At 37.4% G+C, this 20,940-nt stretch overlaps 1 protein-coding gene across 1 annotated transcript in view; it reads right to left on the bottom strand.

The window, feature by feature from the left end:
• The window catches only part of MYO3A (myosin IIIA), a 97,874-nt gene that overhangs the window by 36,619 nt on the left and 40,315 nt on the right, over positions 1-20,940 (bottom strand). Inside the window, exons 8-17 of the mRNA XM_072330322.1 lie at positions 19,379-19,444; positions 18,814-18,969; positions 8,891-8,990; positions 7,757-7,873; positions 6,528-6,632; positions 6,360-6,443; positions 5,406-5,608; positions 4,244-4,342; positions 4,032-4,146; positions 853-979 (exon numbers count right to left, since the gene is read on the bottom strand). Coding sequence (XP_072186423.1) covers positions 853-979; positions 4,032-4,146; positions 4,244-4,342; positions 5,406-5,608; positions 6,360-6,443; positions 6,528-6,632; positions 7,757-7,873; positions 8,891-8,990; positions 18,814-18,969; positions 19,379-19,444 — 1,172 coding nt within the window. The remainder of the gene's footprint in view (positions 1-852; positions 980-4,031; positions 4,147-4,243; positions 4,343-5,405; positions 5,609-6,359; positions 6,444-6,527; positions 6,633-7,756; positions 7,874-8,890; positions 8,991-18,813; positions 18,970-19,378; positions 19,445-20,940) is intronic.

The following is a 20,940-nucleotide window of genomic DNA, read 5'->3' as shown; positions in this document are numbered from 1 at the left end:
TTCTATGGTCTGCCTGTTCCAGCACTTCATCGCCCTGCCAGTGAAAAAAATCCCTCAACATAAAATCTAAACCTCTTCACTTGTAACAGCAACGACTAAGTGATTCAAAGCAGAGGCATTCAGGTGCTCAAACCGTTCCATCAAGGAGGCTGCTTCTCCAAACTGTCTATGGAGAAATGCTAGGGAACTTAGGTGTATCACAGCATGAAAGCTGTGAGATGTGAATATCCCTCTGTTATATTCCAACCCTGTAATCTGCAGCTGTCCCGTTTTGTTTCTTTCCCAGCTTTGTGATATTTTTCTATGACAGAAAAACATGTAAGAATATATTATGAAGAGTTCATAGACTCCTCAGCTGTAATTACTGAGAAAGAGTAGAAACTTCCTTGAGAATCTTTGCTGAATCTCCAGCTACTTGCAACCAGAAGCATAAGGTAACCCTTCCAAATAAGTAGTTAGCTGCAGTTCAACACGTACACGCACAGAACAAATGATGAGGATCTATGAAATAAAATTAAAAAAAAAAAAAAAGTTCAAAATATTAGTGAGGTTCCCTGTCAAATGTTCAAATAACCTTGGAAAAATTCCAATGATTTTCTTTTCAAGCACCTTCAATATTAGTCATGTTTCCTGAATGCCTGCAAACTAGTTAGTCAAATAAGGTACATAAAATGGTTTTGTTGTTTTCTTTTCTTTTTACATTTGAACTCAGGTGAGCCTGGAATTAATCTAATTCCAACATTTAATTCTTGCAGATTTTCCATGTGAATACATTGATAACTTCTCACAATAAAAGACATTTGGTACTAAAATGCTTAAGGAAAACAATTTCAAAGCAAGACAAAAACTCACAATTCTCAAGGGCTACTGGGTTGGAAATGTTGCTCTTGTCAATCATGTGTTCAGATACCACTGCAGAAAATTCAATGTTGCCCACATTTAGAATGGCAGCCAGAACACTGTATACACTTCCAAGTTCCTGGAAAGCATATATAAAAGAAAAGATGTAACAGTTAGTAGCCTGACAGGCTTGTCACTTTGGTGCATATGATGGGCATTCTCATGTGTTCTTTCCTAAGCCTGGAACACCTTCTCTCATTGTCTGCCTCAGGACTACTCCTTTTAGGAAAACTCCCCAGCAATTATTCCCTGTTCTGTACACACAGAGGGAATAAATAGGATTATTATTTCCACTCTTCACTGTGTCTGCAGACTCAACCTTGTCTAAAAAATCATATTTGTAATTAATGAAATAGTGTGTTCTTGGCACATAGATTCTGAACTGCCAATTTTCAGCTGTGAATTTTCACCTGAACTGTGAACATTATTCAGCATACTCGATGATCTGTATTTTCTACTCAGAAATGCTGAAGTGTTCCTGTAAAACAGACTCAGTTTTAAGCTAGCAATCTCCAATATTATATATCGTGAGACACACAGTAATAGTGTATTTTATAAGGAGCAGTTCTGTAACTTTTATGGTTGTTTTAGAAGAAGCAGTTTTATAACTTTGATTAGTATTTTATAATGATGATTTTCATAATTCCACAGCATTTTATTCCTGATATTCAATAGTTTGCTGGTACCATGTCAGGCATCATTTACTCCAATACAATCCTTAATTGCTCTAGAAGACTCGATCTTCTTTTCAGCACTTTCAGAGAAGTTAATCTAGCATTTAATAAATTAACTATTCCAGTGACAGTAAGACAAACTATGTGAGCTCACTAAAAATTATGCTCAGGATAATTGGTTCACAGTTGATGTAGGCTTTAAGCAATAATTTTCATTTTAAGCTTTGGGACACACAAAACACAGAAAATGGAGAGCTTAACTCCTGCCATTATGCTGTACAGTATGTATTGCTGCTGACAGTTTTGTTCCCTTTCCCAGTGTGTTCTAAATCTGGCTTGATCTGTTTTATACAGCATGATTACTGCTCACCTCAGCCAGTTATTTCTATTAACTTTACCTTGTAACTTGGGATGAAACAGTATGATTGTAAGGCTTACTATGAAAGTCTGTGAGGCTGTTAAAACCAAATTTTAAAGAATTAAAGCTTTATTTAGGTCTCAGTTTTAACTGAAGAAGGTATTTTATCCAAGGCTTTATGATAATAAAATACAGAATATGTATATATAGACCTTTCTTAGTACTGTAGGGTGAATGTCAAAGCTTAAGGCTAGTTACAAATACATCAACTTAGAAAAGGAACTCGCTGTCTTACTGCATTTTTTTCTTAACTGAAAAAAAATCATCTCTGTACATACACACTCTGATCTCTGGCAATAGGCATCGCTCCTCAAAGAGAGGTCACTCAGAAGGGTTAGGAAGCAGTATGTAAACACAAAACATGTACTTATTCACACCTCTGCCACCATTTGGAAACAAGTCAAACTCCCTTTCCCTGCTGGCATCCTTCTCTGCCACCTGATGCAGAAATAGAGAAAGCAGTGTCCTCTTGGCAGTTCTGGAGAGACCTACAAGGGGTAGTTACTTGCAGTTTCCTTGTATCCTGTATCAGAGCCTCAACTGAGAAAGACTCCTCTGTTCCTTCACTCTTGCAAACACAACATCAGACAGGCTATTTCAGCCAGTGGAGAATGTAAGACAGGTTATCTTGGATGGGGCTCACATGTAGCCACAGATTATATATGTTGCTTCACCTACTTCTGAAATTGTGGCAAGTCTACATGCAGATAGTTACACGCAGATTAAGCTCATAGTGGCTCATTGAGGAAACTGAATGAAGATGCACACTAGATCTGCTTAATCAGTTGTGGTATTAATCAGTGATGGTATTATAAATGAATCTTTAATATGTAAGAACGGTCTCTTCTGGATGATCGGGACTATTCTTTCCATCTATCAAAGTGAACAAAAGAGTGTGGAATAAGAACAAGCTTCCTGCTTTACACGACATTAATTAGAATATATCAAGGTTTTTGGTGAGATAAAACTGCTATCTGTGCTGAACTGCATATCCTCCCAGGCTGCTCCTAGAGTGCTGAAAGTAAAAGGTGTGAAAAGATGTGTGATATTATGTGCAGTTGTGAATAAGCACACAGAGGAGAAAGAGACTGTGAACTCTGCTGCTACTGCAGCTTAATGTAAAAGGAGTATGGAGGAACAGAATGGACATTCTGCCACCTATTCAGATATATCAAGGGAAATGATATTTTGAAATTAACAAAGTAGTTTTCTGAGAAAAACTCCTTGTAACACATGATTCTGATAAGCAGACTAAAACATGCATCCATTCTTCAGCATTTGTTCTATATTTCACAGATATCATAAGGGCTGTAATCCTGCTATAGTTTGTGATTGATGAAGTCAGTGGTAAACTATAGCCATGGTGCACAGCTTCTAAAATGAGAGAACAAGGGTGCAGGATGGGGTTTACTTCCCTTGCGTCATATTTTATAAGTACAGAAGCCTGGTTTTCTCTGCAATTACATGAAAAACAGCCTGGTGAGAAGGATTTAATGGCCAGTAGAGCAGTGGTATGAGATGATAAAGGAAGAATGGGTTCAGTTAACGTTCAGTGATCAGATCCACTCTGAAGGAATGTAAAAACTTCACTCAACTTTGTCCCTGGAGTTGTGAAAATTTATTGAGTTCATCAAAACCCAGATAAACTCAATGAATTTTTAGAACTCTCACCATGGACATCATCTTAAAACAGAGATGAAGCTCATATTCACAGCCCCAAAATTATAGACTAATAAACAGTTACAACATTTTCCATGCATTTAATTTGCAAAAGCCTTTTTTTCCCCAATCACTCAGCTGTGCTGTGTTCACGGACATCAAAGTCTTGTTGACTAACATCATTTTAATACTTTACCTACGCATTAAAAGCATTAAAAATTTAAATGTAGCAATATAAGAATAAGTTGACCACACAATATCATAAAAACACTACTGCTAGAGGAAGAAGATAACAAGGGTGATTATTCCAATTCTTTATTCATGTTTTCCCTTATCAAGGTAGCCATTAAAATTCATTAAAAAGGGTTATCAGCACTCACCTCCAGTGTAAAACCTATGACTTTGAAGCACTGTTCAATTAATTCAAACTGCGACTTATAAAAGCTATTGTTCATAAAGTCCTGCACTATTCTGAAATGATCGTTTTGCAGATATCTGGAAGAGTTGACAGAGTTAGAATTTAAATGAGGTTAGGAATTCAACACCATCACATTTCTAAGGAATCAATTTTTGTAAAAATAAACAGTATTACCTGGGAGGTCTGTATTCTGGCAGTTTGTAATGTGCCAGTTTTTTCTTTTCTGCAAGACCAGCATAAATATAATAAAAAATATGGAAATTTTTCTCTCCTCTGAAACAACAGAAGAAATCAACTTGTTTAGAAGTGTACCTATGTTACGTTTACTGATGACACGCATGCTATAATTAAACATTATTAAGCTAACAGATAAGGCTCAAGTGAATTGACAGACAGCAAAGAGAACACAGCTCTGCACCAACAGCTTCAGGAGCCCTTGGGAATTCATACTTTGAGCATTAACCTCCTACAGTGCCTCTCAAGCTAACCAGTTCAGCAGCATTTTCTGTGAATTCAGATCTCTAAACACCTACCCAAAGAAACCAAAATGGTTTGCTGACTTCCCGTCTCAGCATGTGGCAAAATGTAAATACCAACTGATGGTGACAGGAATAAAAACACATTAAGTTATGAAAAAGGTGGTATTTTAGGGAAGCTAAAAGCTTTATTTTAGCTAAAAGCTAATTTTATCTTAAAAAAGTACTTTCTGTGATTATATTCAACTCAGGAGCGAAAAAAGCTTTTCATAAAACTGTGTCTAACTTTAAATTGTTAATAAAAAAATTGCCAGTGAGATTCAGAAATCATTCATATCACAAATGCACAACAGGCAACAAGGTCATACAGAACTACAGAAAGAATAAAAATGAGAGAAAAGACCAGTAAGCAGAAAAAATTTAAAGAATGACAAGATTCCTCATCTTAAACACTGCTAAATCAAGGCCATAAAATAAACAGAATACTAAAAGTTTGCTTCAAAGTAAAATTTCAATTTCTCCATAATTTCTACAAAGAACCATTAGGAAGCTTTTAATTCTTTGACATTCCAATATGATTTTTATATATCACATATGAACCTTCATGGGATTTGTTAAGCAACCATGGAGGAAATTAAAAAAAAAAAAAAAAAAAAAAAAAAGGGAGTAGTTTTCAATTATCTGACAGAACTATAAACTGCTCACATATCACTTATGTAAAAACCCACATCACAACACAACCACACAAAGCCCTCACGGTACTCTTTACTCTTCCTTGTGTTTTGTCCTGAGATAATTTCCATTATTGTAAGCCTCCTCTGCAAACCTCAAATGAGGTAAAAAATTATTTTTATACTTACACTGCCTGGTGGACAACTCTGGATTTTTCAAGGAGATACTCTGAAATCTGAGCTCCTACTACAGTGCCACCACAAGTAAATTTCATTTCCAAGTACTTTCCAAATCTGCTGGAGTTATCATTGATGATAGTGCCTGCATTTCCAAATGCTTCTACAAGGTTATTCACCTGGAGGATTTTCTCCTGTAGAGTCCTGTTATTCGCCTAGATATGAGAAAGACAGTGCTTGAAATTAGCAGTAATCATTTTATGCACATTATCGCAATGGGTCTGCTTCAATGCTTTGACTTGGGTGTAAGTTTCTGAACAGATATGAAGAAAGGGGTGTTATTTATTCAGCCACTCATCTAATCTTGCTGCTTTGTTACAGCCAATGAACAGATTGAACTGTATTTGTAACAAGGTAAAACATATCTCACACCTTGACTCATTTGTGTGCATGACAACAGGAGCAAAGGTGTTGTGGTACAGGCTAGCAATTACAGATTGTATGCATAGGGGAGTTGGACCCTGTCCTCTTCATTTTCACTCCAATTGCAACTGCATGAATGAGATGAAAGCCATCTCACACAAAACCACCTGAGTACACTCCTTCATTTAAACATGTAGGCATAGTTTCACTGAAGGAGTTCTTCATCAGAGAAAGGAATGTAAGATTTCAGTGAGAAAAAGATTTCACCTTGTATGGACAAAAGCTGTCTTTGAGTTTGTACCAACCACACTGATAATTAATTTTCCTCAAAAGATGCACAGGTCCCTGCCCTCCTGTGGATCTCAAAGAGACATGGCCCTGCAGACTCAAGAAAGCATAAAAATGCAACGGAATGAATAAAGGCCTTACATCTCAAATAGAGTGTGCCACAGCTCATACACATGTAGTTGTTGATACAATGGAGTTTCACAAACTGGCACATACTTGGATGTCCACTATACTATATGTATTTTCCCACCATACCTTGCCCAGGACAGTGAGCTGCTGAACTAGAAGATGGGCACTTTGTGTCTTGCCAGCTCCACTTTCCCCAGAAATAACGATGCACTGCAGAGAACAAGATCGTAAGTCTGAGCTCATTACATATCTCTTAGCCTAGTAAAAGATATGAACAGATCACCTCATCTTTACCTGATCAGAGTTGTATGTCACCATGGACTGATAACCAATGTCAGCAACCGCAAAAATATGAGGAGGGTTGGCAGTCCGTTTGGCTCCAATATACAGTTTGGAGTGCTAAGTATAAGGAAAATGAAAACATTATCTATGTCCCCTTAATGACTCTTTTCACTTATCTTTCATTGTCAAATTAGTGTACATCATCCTTCTGATCAGCACTGGTGCTTCTGAGTGAGCAGTTACTGCACTCACTATACCAAGAATCTGCATTTAGTACTATAAGAACTGCTAAAAAAGATAAAGAACAAATTTGCATGCTTTCAGCTTTATGCGATTAAACTTGAATTATCAGAATAAATACAATGTTGCCAAATATAAGCACCTTATTTAAATTAGAATGAAATTACACTTTACATCCTCTTGCTTTTTCTGCATGATATTGATGTTTAAACTTAAGGTCTTTTATGTACCTGCAGTAACTGATAATTAATAATGGCAAATTATGTATGACCTAAAATTTAGTATCTGCTCCCTTTGTATAGTGGAGGGCCAAATTCACAAAAGCTAAAATTTTACTTAATAGCTTTCTGAACTGTTGGATCAATTAAATAGCTGTGGCTTCCACAGCTCCCTTGGGACAAAATGTCCCCAGTTCCTACTTCCACCATTCACCCTGGTACAGAAGTTCTCCACAGGAAATGCAGGAGGAGGAATTCCCTCCTACCAAAAGGAATAAGATTCAGACAAATTAATGTACGAATCTGTACAAATACTACTTCTGAATTAAATGCTCATAGTAGTAGTGGTCTAGTCAACAAATCTCATGAATTTTAGTGCAATTTACCTCAACCCAGAATAAATGCTGAAAGTCATTAGAAGAACAGTGACCTCAAAAATCCTTTTTCTATCTACTGATCAAAACAGGTGACTTGCTCAGATATAGCCATCTGCTTTTAAGACAAGGTATCAGTCATGTTCTACACTGTAGTTATACCTGAGAGGTTTTTTTTCAGTTTCTCATTTCTGTGTTGAAATTCAACACAATCGGGATGTGCATCAGTGTGAAACTAAAAGGACTCTGTATTATTAATTCTTTTATTTTTTATTTATTTATTTATTTATTTATTTTTTCAGAGTGAATTGAAATAGATGTCAAGAACAGTTTTTGTTTATACTTAACATGAACAGTCATTTTATCGGAATTAATGCTAACAGAAAAGAATCAAACTAAATTTTCAAACCTGTGAAGAATAAATGTCTATGTTCCGAAATGGATTGACAGCAATGAGAATGTCCCCAACATATGTGTAGATCTGATCCTTGGCATAACTTTTCTGCAACTGCTCTGTTACTGTATTCTGATGGAGGGAAAAAAAAGAACACTGCCTCACAGAGAGAAAAAAAAGAATTTTAGGAAAACAGACAAAATATGAATTTAGTTACAATGAGTAGAGGAGAGAAAAGGAGGACTTTAATGGCCAGGAATACACATTATCTTGATCAAAGACAAGTAATACTTTCAAACACCTCGGCATTCATAACTGCTTGTGTCCAAACTCCCTTTGAACAAGGTACACTTACCAATCCCCAAGTGGCTGTAGAAAAATTAGTTAATAAGTAGTGCTTTAGTCTCTACCAGTTTATTTATGTACAGCATGGAAGAGGAAGAATGACGGTTTGTTTATAACCATTGATGGCCTCTATCACATGTAAATAATGCTTGGTGGCCTGATTCTTCTTCCTGTTTTTGAACCTTAAGCTATAAACACAGCATATTTCTCTCCATCTTTATGCATGCTTCCTGAGCTCGTAGTAGACTCACTTTTGGTCTTTGACAAATCAGTGGAATTCCTATCAATAACTCTGCCAAAAGTTCAACAGAATGCTCATTTCAACAGCTGAGGACAAAGCTTCAGCTGACATAAATTGATCTCACTGAATTTCTGCAACAAAAAAAGTCAGCAAGAACCCAGCCTATGAATAGTATGGTAAACTAGTTTAGGACAACTCTAGATGTACAAGCAAGAGGTGAGAATGTGCTTGTTCTTGGACTCAAATTAGTTTCAAGCTAACATATTAAAAACCAGCTATTTAGCTGGAATAAAATCTGGTGATATACATCCAGTTATACAAATGGTACTACTATACTGTTCAAATGGAGGTTTTAACTGCAGAAGGTGTTTCAGCATACAGTTGGAACTATTCAAGGAACAGAAAAACTCATCTAAAATGGTTTAGCATAAAGTGAAATGCTATTGTATACTTACACAATGGAAGTGTTTTAATATATACAAGCTTGAAAATCAGCAGCATGACACTGTGTTTTACTATCCAATTACATTTCCTCAAGAAAACATGAGAAAGAAAGTTCTTACCTCATCCAGTACCTCCAAGGTTGCTAAATCATCTACATCTTCTTGGTTTGAAACTAGTGACTTACTGTAGTTCCCTTTCTTTGTATGAATACGTTCAAATCTAGGAAAAACAGAATGAAAGTTCTTGATGTAAGGACACAGACTATATCTTGCAGCTGTAACCATCTCGACAGCAATTCAGCCAAAATATCACATATTTTTATTGTTCTGAATTCAAATACATGAATGTTTGAACAACAGAACAGGAAATTAATTATTATTATTTTTTTAATACTGACAGAGCATTCAGGATGGTAACACTTCTAGCTGAGTAATGATGGTTCTCCAAGCCTGGCTGAGCTGGTCAGACTGTTCAGCAAAGTGCTACAGAACCACTGGAGTATGTGAAATAGATCCTAATCCATAAGAATTTGTACTTTAAAGGAAAAAAAGAAGAGTAAATTAGAAACACATTTTAAAAGTTTAAATATTTTTTATTAGGATTAAATTGCAGTAAAGTTTATCTTAAAATGCACTGTGGTTTTACTCTGCAGTTGGCTCAGCACCACATCGTCATTTGCTCACTCCCTCACTTCCCAGTGGGATGCGGAAGAGAATCAAAGAAAAACAAAGTAGAACTTGTGTGTTGAGACAAATCTATTTACTAAGATAGAGAAAAGGAAATTGATAACAATTATAATGTGTATGTATATATATGCATATAACAAGTGATGCGCAAGGAATTGCTCATCACCCCCCTACTGATGCCCATCTTGCCTCTGAGCAACAGAAGAGTGATGAATACCCAGCCCCTTCAGAACTCCTTCCACAAGATGTCATATGGAATGGAATATCCCTTTGGCCAGTTTAAGTCAGTTGTCCTAATTCTGTTCCCTCTCAGCTTCTTAGCCCTTTGCTGAGAATGGCCTTGGCTTTGTACAACTATGCTTAAGAGCAACTATAAACATCAGTGTGTTAACACTGTTTTTCTCCTAAAAACAAAATATAGCACCATACTCTGAAGAGTCACAGCTGAAATTAAGACAAAATGAAATAATCTCTCTAAATCAAGTGAAAAAAGTGTTATGCAGCCTTACTGAAATTAGCAAGAAAATTTCTACCCCAAATTGGGTTCATCTCTATACAAGAAAAAAATACAGTGCTAAATACAGTGAAAATAGTGGAAAATGCAGTTTATAATTTACATTAATGATATTTGCTTTAGGATATGGGGGAAAAGTGGGGAAAGGGAAACTGGGTAAGGAACAGCAGAGTTCAGAAACCAAATCAAATCAAGCTCAGATGAACAATATGGCACAAACTCAAAAGACTACTAAGTAAACTGAATCTCCTTATAAGACTGCATGCCCCTTGGTACCGTTGAACAGACACTTTAGTAAACTGAGACAGCAGAAAAAACACTGAAATACAATCATTTTTTATCTTGATTCCATACAAGATCAAGGAAATCCTGTAATTTTGACATTTGGACATATGGCATGAGTAAAAGCAGACAGGATTTTTCTACTCAAGGCCTTCAACATACAATGAAGAGTGGAGAAGAGAAAAAGGCAGCTACACCACTGAGGAAAGCTTTAATGAACAAATGTAACCCCGATGGGACAAACTAAGTGTCTTCAGAGCTCACTCAGTAAGATTTACTCCAGAGGTCACGACCTGTACCCACTCCACAAACACCCCCTGCTTCCTGGGTACTGACTCAGTTCAGGCAGGCTGAGTGCTAAGGGGGATGCAGAGGTACAGAGCTGGGCAGGCACCCATTTGTCTTTATTTGTCACTTGCCAGCCTGAAAATGCTCACAAAAAACAAGCAGGTGATGTCTTCCCACACTGAATGCAATCCTGCAGGCATGAGTGCACTCCATCCAGCACTTCTCTCTACTTCTCTCATTCTCTGAGAGTGACACAGGGCCTGTCCTCACCCAGGTGCCAGCAACAAAGCAGCTTCTCCCTCCCTGAGGCATGAGCCAGTTACCACTAAAGCTTTTCCACTGCCTGTAAGCACAAAGGCAGGAGTTTCCTACTCACTGCAGATGGTGAATTTTGCAACCTTAATATCAAGGTACAAGCATGTAAGGATTCACTGCAGGAGGCAGTACAGCTTAGTGGTCTTTGTTCCAACAATGAACCTATGAACGGGCTGTAATTCTGCATTTATTGAAGTACCTTGAAGCAGAAAACACATGGAACACAAACAAGCAGCACCAAAAGGGACAGACCTGATATAAAGCAATTAAACATCCTCCAGAAAGGATCTTCTTCCTTTGTAACACACTAGTGCCCCAAGAGCTATCTTGATAGTACAGAATCCTTGCAAGAACTCCGAGAGACAATTCTTGGGTTGATGTATCTCAGCTTACATTTAAAAGTCTGTGGTAATATTAAGACTTAAATTTACTCTTTAACCATGAACACTCTGCCACTATTTGATTTTTCCATTTACCAGCTGAAGACATTGCTGCATTTGATGCCAGAGGTGTAGGCAGACTCCTACCCCCTCAAGAGAAACCTCTCCCCTCCATAACCCATGCTTCTATTTATACCTCGATCCTTTTAACAGCTGCAGTATGAAATTTAAGTTTGGACAGTTGAAGGAATTTGTCCTTTGTTCCCACACGACGGTCATTTTATGTCCAAAGAATACATCTAATATCGGTACAACTTTGAAAAAGACCTATCAACATACACATGAGGGAAAGATGCGGGAGCTGCAGTACTGCATCAAGCTTTACCAGTCTGTTATTTTTCACTGCCAAAGAAATATCCAAACCAAAACACCTGCTAAGTTAGGCTTTCTGGTGGAGCTGCTACATACTGAGAATGGGGAGATGTTACTGTGTCAGTAAGAGTGATGTTTCCCAAGATTTGTTTCAATGACCACATTTAATGAAATCAGGTAGTTAACAACAGCCCTTCAAGAGAATGCTCTACCTACGGAGACTTCTTTCTTTCTCTCTCTCTCTCTCTCTTTTTTTTTTTTTTTCCTCTTTTAAGGAAACAACCTTTATTTATGCCAAAGAAGTTTAATTACATAAAATTGATTCTCTTGTAATCCTCTTCAGCTGACATTATGAGAACAGTAGTGCTTGTTAAAACAGATTATATTCTCCACTCTCAGAGCGCAGCAGCAGAGCAGATTTGCAGAACACAATATTTTTCTGCTTTGCTGTCAAAGGGCACAGACCCCTCAAGGGCAGTTATACTGCTTCACTTGCTAAACAGCAACCACTTTAGTGCTGTTGACATCTATGCTGAAGTTTCATTACTATCATGCACATCACAGACATTGTGAACCAAAATAACCAATTTTCTCTCTTCTTATCAGAAATCATTTGTTGGAGACATTAGATCTCACAGCCACACTTGGCAAGCAATTGAAGTAGCTAAAGGCCAGAAGCATTAACCTACTATGGACAAGAAAATGAGTCAAAGCAGCATTGTTTCTGTGTCTTCTTCACCTTCACCCATCCTTGTCTTTCAAAATTCAGTTAAATCAAAGTGAGGCAACTGCAGCTTTTTCTTCTTCACGTTGTCAAAATGTATTTAAAAGATTTCAGATAGTTCCAAAAATACCCTGAAAAGGGAAGTGTGACTCATGATGCCCTGCTGAACCCTCTGCCAAATCCTCTGCAGTTTTCTGTAACACAAAGGTAGGAACAGCTGTATACATTACAGCTGTTACAAATGTTATTAAAAGTTACAAACAGAAAAGAAGCAACACAGAGAAAGCTGCCATTAATGGTGATTCTGTTTCTCTGAAGGTTGCACTGAGCAAAAAAAAATAAATTCATTTGTCTGCAACAGACATACACTTAAATAAAATTACAGCCATATGTCTAAGCAAAATTTGAACCTGGATTTAAAATCATGTACTGATAGATTCTGGCTGTATGTGCACAGTGTTTCGCAGACAAACTTGTGCACAAAACCTGCTCCCTCTGTGTCAAAGTGATTGCACAGCACCAGCTCCACTCAGGGAGCTGAGCTCAAGCTTACGCAACCTTGCTGAGAGCATGGTGCTGCCAGGGCTTTTCATTCAGAGGTGGCCCAGCTCCAGAAGCTGGGTCATGTGTTGCTTTGTACAAGGTTTGCCAAAGTTTGGGCTGGTTTACCATACTCTGCAAATATGTAGATTACTGGCCCTTCATAATAGGCTCAATAAAAGTCTGTATCCATTATTCAGGGAAAAAATATTTTATTAGCTGACCAAATGGAATATCTCTAAAAGTACTGTTTTGGATTGGTTCTTTATTGCCCTTGTGAGTCTTGCCCATGCTCTACATGCAGAACTACACTGAGAAGACAAAGTGGAAGCTCCAAAAGCAAGCAGTGCCTGGTGGGTGAGGTATCCCTTCAGTAGGAAGAGAAGCAGACTGATAAGACTGTTGAAGAGCATTACTTCCAAGAAGTCTTGAATGCAGGAGAAACAAATTTCTCCTGCTTTGCATCAGGAGTTAAACTATTCTTCATTTAAGAATTATTGCTGTCCATTATATTGGAAGGAAGACCTGAACTGGAAGGAACAGGAAGGAACAGGAAGGAGACCTGAACTGCATTTCTGTTCTGCTGTGAAGATGGGTACTACTCAAGCATATGGAGCAGGACTGCGTAGCCAGAAATTCTTACTGCCTGAGTCTGTAACATAACTATGCTATATATTGCACCCTCAGGAACAGTGCAGGAATACATAGACCCCACTGGTACAACAAAACCTATAACAAACTACAGGAGTGAAAAAAGTGGCTTGAAGTGGTCCAGAATTAGTCTACAAGTCAACAAACTCAGGTTTAATCCCTACTCTGTTACAGGTTTCATTTGGACACCTTTACCCAATCAGTCAGTACTGGACTCTGAGTGGGCTGTGTTACTCAGCTCCTCTTAATGCTTTCCTGAAGCTGGAGTGGTGATCTGATCTCCACTGCAAGCTGCCCTCAGAGTTTAGCTTGCAGGGTTCTTATCAGCTGCTCCAACTGGCAGGATGAGTCAGGGAAAGAGAGAGAGAAGCCCCAGGACGTAAATGACACAAGTATGGGAAGTCACTCGGGGAAAGTCATGGAAGGAAACTATATGGTACTCTCTGCTTTGAACAGTGGTGAATAAAATGACATCCCCCTTTGAGCGTCTCCCTGAAGTTCCAGAAGTGTTAAACAGACCAGCTACGTAGCACATTGAATTGCAGTGCTATCCCTATGTGGTTAGCTCAGCAGGACAAACACTTAGCACTTAGCAGAGAAATTCAGCTCATGCAAAAGCCCTTGCTCTGAATCACTCAACAATAGAACTAGTCTCTTTCCCACATTTATTTAGAGGACATATAAGTCTCTTAACTTGAGGAGCAGAGTTGGTTGCTGAAATCTAGGTGCACTGAATATCCCTCACAAACTCTGCTCATTCTGGAATGAGTCATAATTCCCAGGAAATACACGCTGTACTAATCACTGCTCATTTCTGCAGAGATTATTGTAAAAGCAGTCAAGAATAAGACAGCCAAACAACTCAAGATGAAAGTATTGCAAGCCTGACAGTCAGGTGTAAATGCGACAGTTCTGAAGGCCATTTCAAAGACAGCTATTTCTGTTGCAAAGGAAAACTCTTTACAATGCAGGGCTTTTTCTCCTCATTCAGCCTGGTGAGAAGTGTATTTTTAGAACAGTTTTTTGGTATATGCTGCAGCACTCACTTCTAATCATTATTTTGATCAGTAATTATAAATTTTAATAGCAATGTGACAACCGAGAAAGAGTGACTGAAAGACTGGCTAAAATCAAGCGGAAACATAAGGAGCACCCAAAGATGATCAGGCTCAGGTTAACTTACTTCTTCTGCATCATAGGATCTGTCTTACTTTCGGTGGTGTGTTTCCTTCACCAGGTGCTCAGAAGGATGTTACACAGCTCTCTAAAACCAGTTTCCTCTTTGCTAGACTAGCAGCAATAATAACAGGAAAGTTCAGACTGCCTGGTGCAATGCCCTAATGCCTTGGTGGCTGGTCAACATTAGAAAATATCTCAGAAACAATAGTGGTAGAGAGAGTTGCTGTAGAGTGGCTCAGCCTTCAGTCTACAGATCACAAACCCTTTCTGAGCAGACATTGTATGGAAACACTACACCTTATGATATGTCCTGCAAAAATAAACTCACTGTGAATGCGACAGAACACATTTTATTTCTGAACTATAACAACTACACATTCAGCAAGCAACAAAGCAATATCATAACCACAACAGATTACCACTGCAGAGGGCAGTCAGAGCCAAATTAAACCTCAGCATAATGGACAGTGATTTGATATCGAGTGAAAACAAGAACAGTGGACACAGGAAGACCCAGTGGCTGGATCTCAGCTATCAACTTTCAGGTACTTACTCTTCTGAAATATATTTTTCTTTAATAATAATGTATAATTTGAACAGAAAAATAAACATATCAAGAAAATAACTGGATTCTTTACTTTCAAGTCCACACTACCAAATTCCTTCAATTTACATCGTGAACTCATACAACACACAGGAGGATTTCATCACTCAGTGTAAGGAAAGGTTCTTCAATGCCTTGAACTACTGCTTTCCAGTAACAGCCAGCTGGAGATTTGGAGGAAGCCTCGGAGTTAGGAACTGAACAGCTGGAGATCAGGAGGGAAATTTACAAGAGAAGCTGTTGAAACTGGTGGAAGTTCAGGAATTCCACAATAGGGCCTTAACACAACAGTGTAAAAACAGTCCCAGGACAGAATAATAAAGGGAAGAAAGCCAGGAGATTTTAAGAAGAAACTCTTCCATTGACCAGCCATGTCACAGCCTATATTGTGACTGAATCAGATTTACATAGCATCATAAAATCATTAAGGTTGCAAAAGACCACTCAGTTCATCAAGTCCAACTGTCAACCCATCAACACCTATGATCCTCAATGTCACATCTACACGTTTTTTGAATACCTCCAGGGACAGTGACTGCACCACCTCCCCAGACAGCCTTTTCCAATGCTTAGCCATTCCTTTAGAGAAGATTTTTTTCCTGATATCCAACCTGAACCTCCTCTGCTGAAGCCATTACCTCTCGCTCTCCTGCTAGTTACCTGGGGGCTGAACCCCACCTCAACACAACTTCCTTTCACACAGAGAGCAATAAGGTCTTGCCAGAACCTCCTCTTCTCCAGACTGAACATTCCTGGTTCCCTCATCCACTCCTTTTAACACTGGTGTTACAGATCCTTCACCAGCTTCATTGCCCTACACGGCACTTCTGTACAGATTCTGCTGACACCGTTTGCTCTGGCAAACTGAAGGTCAGAAGATATATCTGATTTGTATTTAAAGACTTAAAAAAAGTAAAGCAATCCAATTAAAATATTTTTGTATAATCTTTTCACCATTCAACAGAAGAAAAAAACGACATTCTATATCCACATCCTTTATATGCCTGAAATTCTATCTTTTTTATAAAATGAAATGATGTACATACTATAATTGCAGCTTTTCTTCCTTACACAGAGATAACAATAAGGTATGTATAAGAGAGGTATTCTTACTGTCTTTGGGAAGTGGCTTATATTTTCTATATGAAGACTGCTCCGAAAGTAATGACTCTTATTATGTTGGCCCATGACATCAAAGTTGGATACTAGTGGTATGTAGTAGAGGTTGAAAACTCCTGCCAACATTCCATAGCATTTTTTTGTCATGTGACAGATGGCAGCAGAGGGACAGTCTGACAAAATGGTGTCTGACATGGAAGTGCATATGAAGCAAAGTTGTGGAAATTAATTCCTCCCTGAGGAAAAAACCTGCACCCATTGGCACTCATTGACTTTTCTGAATGTTTATGGAGAACAAACAGTGGATGTGAACACAGCAAGGCAGTGGACAGTGCGTTTCACGTTCAATACTGGCAAAAACGCACAGCTTATGGTTATGTTGAAAAACAGCATTTTGTAGATGAGAATTTTCTCTGTTAAATAGTGTTACTGTGCTCTTTGCATCTGTTGTAGATTACACAGAAATAAATAGGAGACATTGCTTTTGGAGTGACCTACATACGTTCACTGCTTCGACAGTCAACAATCTTCCAGCAAATGTAATCAATAAACATACCTATGTTGAAGTCATTATATGAACAGTGACTGTAAAACGTGGCTTTTACTTGAAGACTTTCATACTATGTTCAGTGATTTCAGATATGAAAAGAGTTAAATCAATGTAAATGAGACTTAAATTAGTGTCAGCATATTTAAACTGCTAAAATTAAAACATATTCTGATAATATTTTTTTATTACTTTCAAAAGGAAAATTTTATCTTACTTGGGGAAAAATTCTGCAGAAATTGCACCTGATAAACTGCAAAGACTATGTAGCTTCATCACGTAGTCATACATTCCTTTAAAATCTGATTCATATGAAGAGGAGTAAGTTAAAAAAACAACAACAAAAACCACAATATAATTGGACAGAGAAAGTGTTAATAGTTTCCTCTTCCTGTGCCATTTGGTAGCTCTATGCACAAGCAAATTGAGCCATTTTCTTTACATCTGCATTGTATAGGAAAAGTAAACTCATGTCATTTGCATTATAAAGCAATTACATTAAAAAAAAATAAGGAATTTTGAAAAACAGAAGGACTTGCTAGAAAACTTGTAAGATGCATTAAATTGAGAAAATACTTACAATACGGAACTGACTTATAAGCTTTATTTTCAAAAATGATTTAGGCATTGAAAGGACCACTGCCACAAGTTTTACCAAGATGTAAGTCCATATTGTTTAGAAATTTTGATTGTTTTTATCACAATTATCTTGGGTTTTATATTTTTTAAAAATTATTTTTAAGTCTAGAGTATCAGCCAAATGCTCAGCACTGACATCCAAGGAACTTACTGCAATTCCAGAGTCTTTCTGGATTAAGTCAATCTCTGTAAGTGCCATACAGAGCATACAAATTCAGTGTAAGTCTTAAATTTAGCCATGTGAATAGGTGTTCATAGAAATGCCAGAACAGAGAAACTGCTACTCATTCTACATCCAATTCCAGAGAATCCAAGAAAACTTGAAAAGAAAAAAAATATTTAGAAATATTCATATTATCCATAAATGACAGTTTATATCTAAAAATTCGCCAGGATCAGAACTAAGGACTGCTATATACATTGGTACTATAAATATGTGCAAAAGTAAATGTGGCACACTTTAATAAGTGTTTTCCATGTAGTTCAAAATGTCTTTTATATTTTATGTTCCATTTAAAAAATGCCTATCATCCTTTACCTTGATGCACAGGAGACACTGCACAAGTAGTACATCAGTACCAATCTTATACTACATTTCACAACTGACACATTACTTCAGTGTAGTGGATTTATTTATTTTTTGTAATAAATTGCTGTATTGAACCAAACCATTTTCAGTTGTTTTAAATAAAAGCCATCAAGTGCTACATGATTTATGCAGAACCAATACTTTTAGAAACTAATGGAAGAAATAAAATGATCTTTTGATAAGACAAAAGCTTTTTTATAGAATATTTTTAACTTTGCAAAGTCTGCCACTATTACTGTTTTCAGTCAGTCGCATCCAGTTCTTGAAGGAACCCAATCAGTCACTTCTAGCATCTTCAGTCAGAAATAACCATGGAAATGTAAGCAAATTACAAAGACTCATCTCACCTAACCTTTAGCATTCTGAAAGCCGAGATCCTAATCTGCATCTAGGATCAGAGGAAAAAGGGGAGACACTTCTAAAGATAAACTCATCTCATGTGAATCACGGTGCCCTTCGCTTTCTATTGGTTTTATAGGAGGAAGACAAAGATGAAACACTGTATTTTTCAGCTGGAGTTATGAGAGGTGAATCCTTTTCTGAGCACCAGCCATTCAGAAACAGTGCAAGTATAAAGACTGCCTCAACCGGTCTACGTTTTAGCTTTTTTTACCTTGCTTTTTCAGTGACTCCCATTTGTTGATGAACATCAATAAATTCCATAAGTTGTCTTTGTAGCACGTTTTCCTTTCCTTCAATCTGCTTAATAAAATCATGCTGCAAAAGACTAGATACTGTCGGGCGCTTCTCATAGTCTTTAGTTAAGCACCTGTGCTGGCAGAAAAAGCAAATGATCATTCAGGGGTCATTGTTAAGTTCTGACACGCCTGTCTGTAGTTTACTCATATTGTCATAATAAATACATCTGTCTTAATCACAATAATTCAATACTGAAAACTCTTAACATTTCACAGAATTGATGAGGTCTAGAAGTTAAATCATCGATTTTTGAAACTTAAGATCATTTGTTTGAAAATGTAAAACGTAAAAAATACAAGTTCCTTACTCACCTACAGTCACAGGACTCCACCCAAAACAGTTCTCATTTTTACAATTGAAGATAGCAGAACAGAAAAATTTTACTAACAACATATTTCCATTGAGAATACAATGATATTTTACACATAACTTTTAGACATGTTCCATATTCAGTTACAGTGGTCTCCGTTGTTACTCACTTGTTAATGAAGTCATTGAATTCAGATGACCACAGTTCAGGCTGCTGTAGTGTTGGAGGAGGATTCCTGCAAAGGTCAGTGACAATAAGTTAATAAGCTATTCAGCTGCCAAAAACGATGTGTGAAGGCAGGCTGAGTAATGAGTTTTAGAAGGCCACTGAAAAAAAATATCGATTTCCACTGATAAAAGGAGTATGGGTAGAGGATACAGTGCATCAATGGCTCTTCTGCTTCATGTAACTAACAAGGAGAAATGGCATGGAGAACATCCACCAACCATAGCTAAGAATTACTGTATTTTTTTCAATGAAATCAATAAACAGAAATGAAACTAACTACCCATTAATCATTCTTCATTTGTAATAGGAAGTCTCTCTTTTCAAGCCTGAAACAATATACTTTCTTAAGACATTTTTTAAAAAGAAATTCTATTTAAAGGTTTTCCAGAAGGACTGAATTAATCAGCTCACTGAGCAAAGTGTAGGAAGAAACTAGGTCATTATTAACCATGTTTGATTTATCAGGTGATAATCACAAGTCAGGTGAGAACTAGATAAGGATATACTGTAAATAAATAATTAGTTGATGTTGATTTAAAGTTTCTTATTCTAGGCACTAATGTTGTCCAAATTGTTTGAGTCTCCTGCCTTTCAATGAGAGGTGCTATTTCCACTAAGCATAGTCACTCAGACTAAAGCAATTGTCTATAAGTGAGGTGACTCCTTTACTGTTTAATCAGTTATCAAAACCACTTTCTTTAAGCAGTGCCTTAACTCACACATTTTCAGGTTTTTCTTAATGAAATTCAAAGGCATTGGATATTATATTTGTTCTTGAGCAGAAGGGTAGGCACCCAATATCTATAACATATAAGCCAAATGGCTTCTTGAAGGCCTACCTGGAATTATGATAGTTTGATACTGCTTTTTGCATAGCAAATAGAGATGAGAAGAACATTCATGCTCTGCTTCAGTGCCAAGTCAGCCAAGATTTCTTTAAAAAGAAAGCAGTTTAAACTAATCTGGGTTACCTGGCTGAAAAGGATCTGGAGCACTCATAAATGTTATGTGGTCTCATGCTGTGATATTATAACTGCTAGAATGAAATCCACTGGCTGCAGTAAGGTCATTCCCCATTTTGTTTGAGACCAATGCTCTTTGAAACACTGTAAGTGGTAATTTGGGTACTTCTACGTCCAGCTTCAAAGAAAGCACAGAAGTTGCCAGAGATACTACCTAAGGACAGCAACACCGCAGCTGGCAGGAGCAGCACAAGCTAATGAAAGGTAATGGATTAAATGTATGTCAGCACTTTGCTTCAAAGGACATGTGATAACAGTTGAGGACAGCTGTGGTGCCTGTTTGACACACTGACCCACTAAGACTCTGTTTTGTTTTACTATCGCAATTCATTTTCAGATATGGCAATATATGAAAATGGCATATATCACATGAATCCTGTGCTTATGCCCTATGCTTATGTATAATGGGTAGCAGCAGTCCAAAGGGGAAATTTTCATGGCTATTTCTCAGGTGCAGCCACAGTCCTCTAAACTTCTCAGT

The sequence above is a fragment of the Excalfactoria chinensis genome, chromosome 2 (genome assembly GCF_039878825.1).
Source record: "Excalfactoria chinensis isolate bCotChi1 chromosome 2, bCotChi1.hap2, whole genome shotgun sequence".
Lineage (NCBI taxonomy): Eukaryota > Metazoa > Chordata > Aves > Galliformes > Phasianidae > Excalfactoria > Excalfactoria chinensis.
Note: the sequence above shows the minus strand (reverse complement) of the source record. Positions and strands in the feature narration are given on the sequence as shown.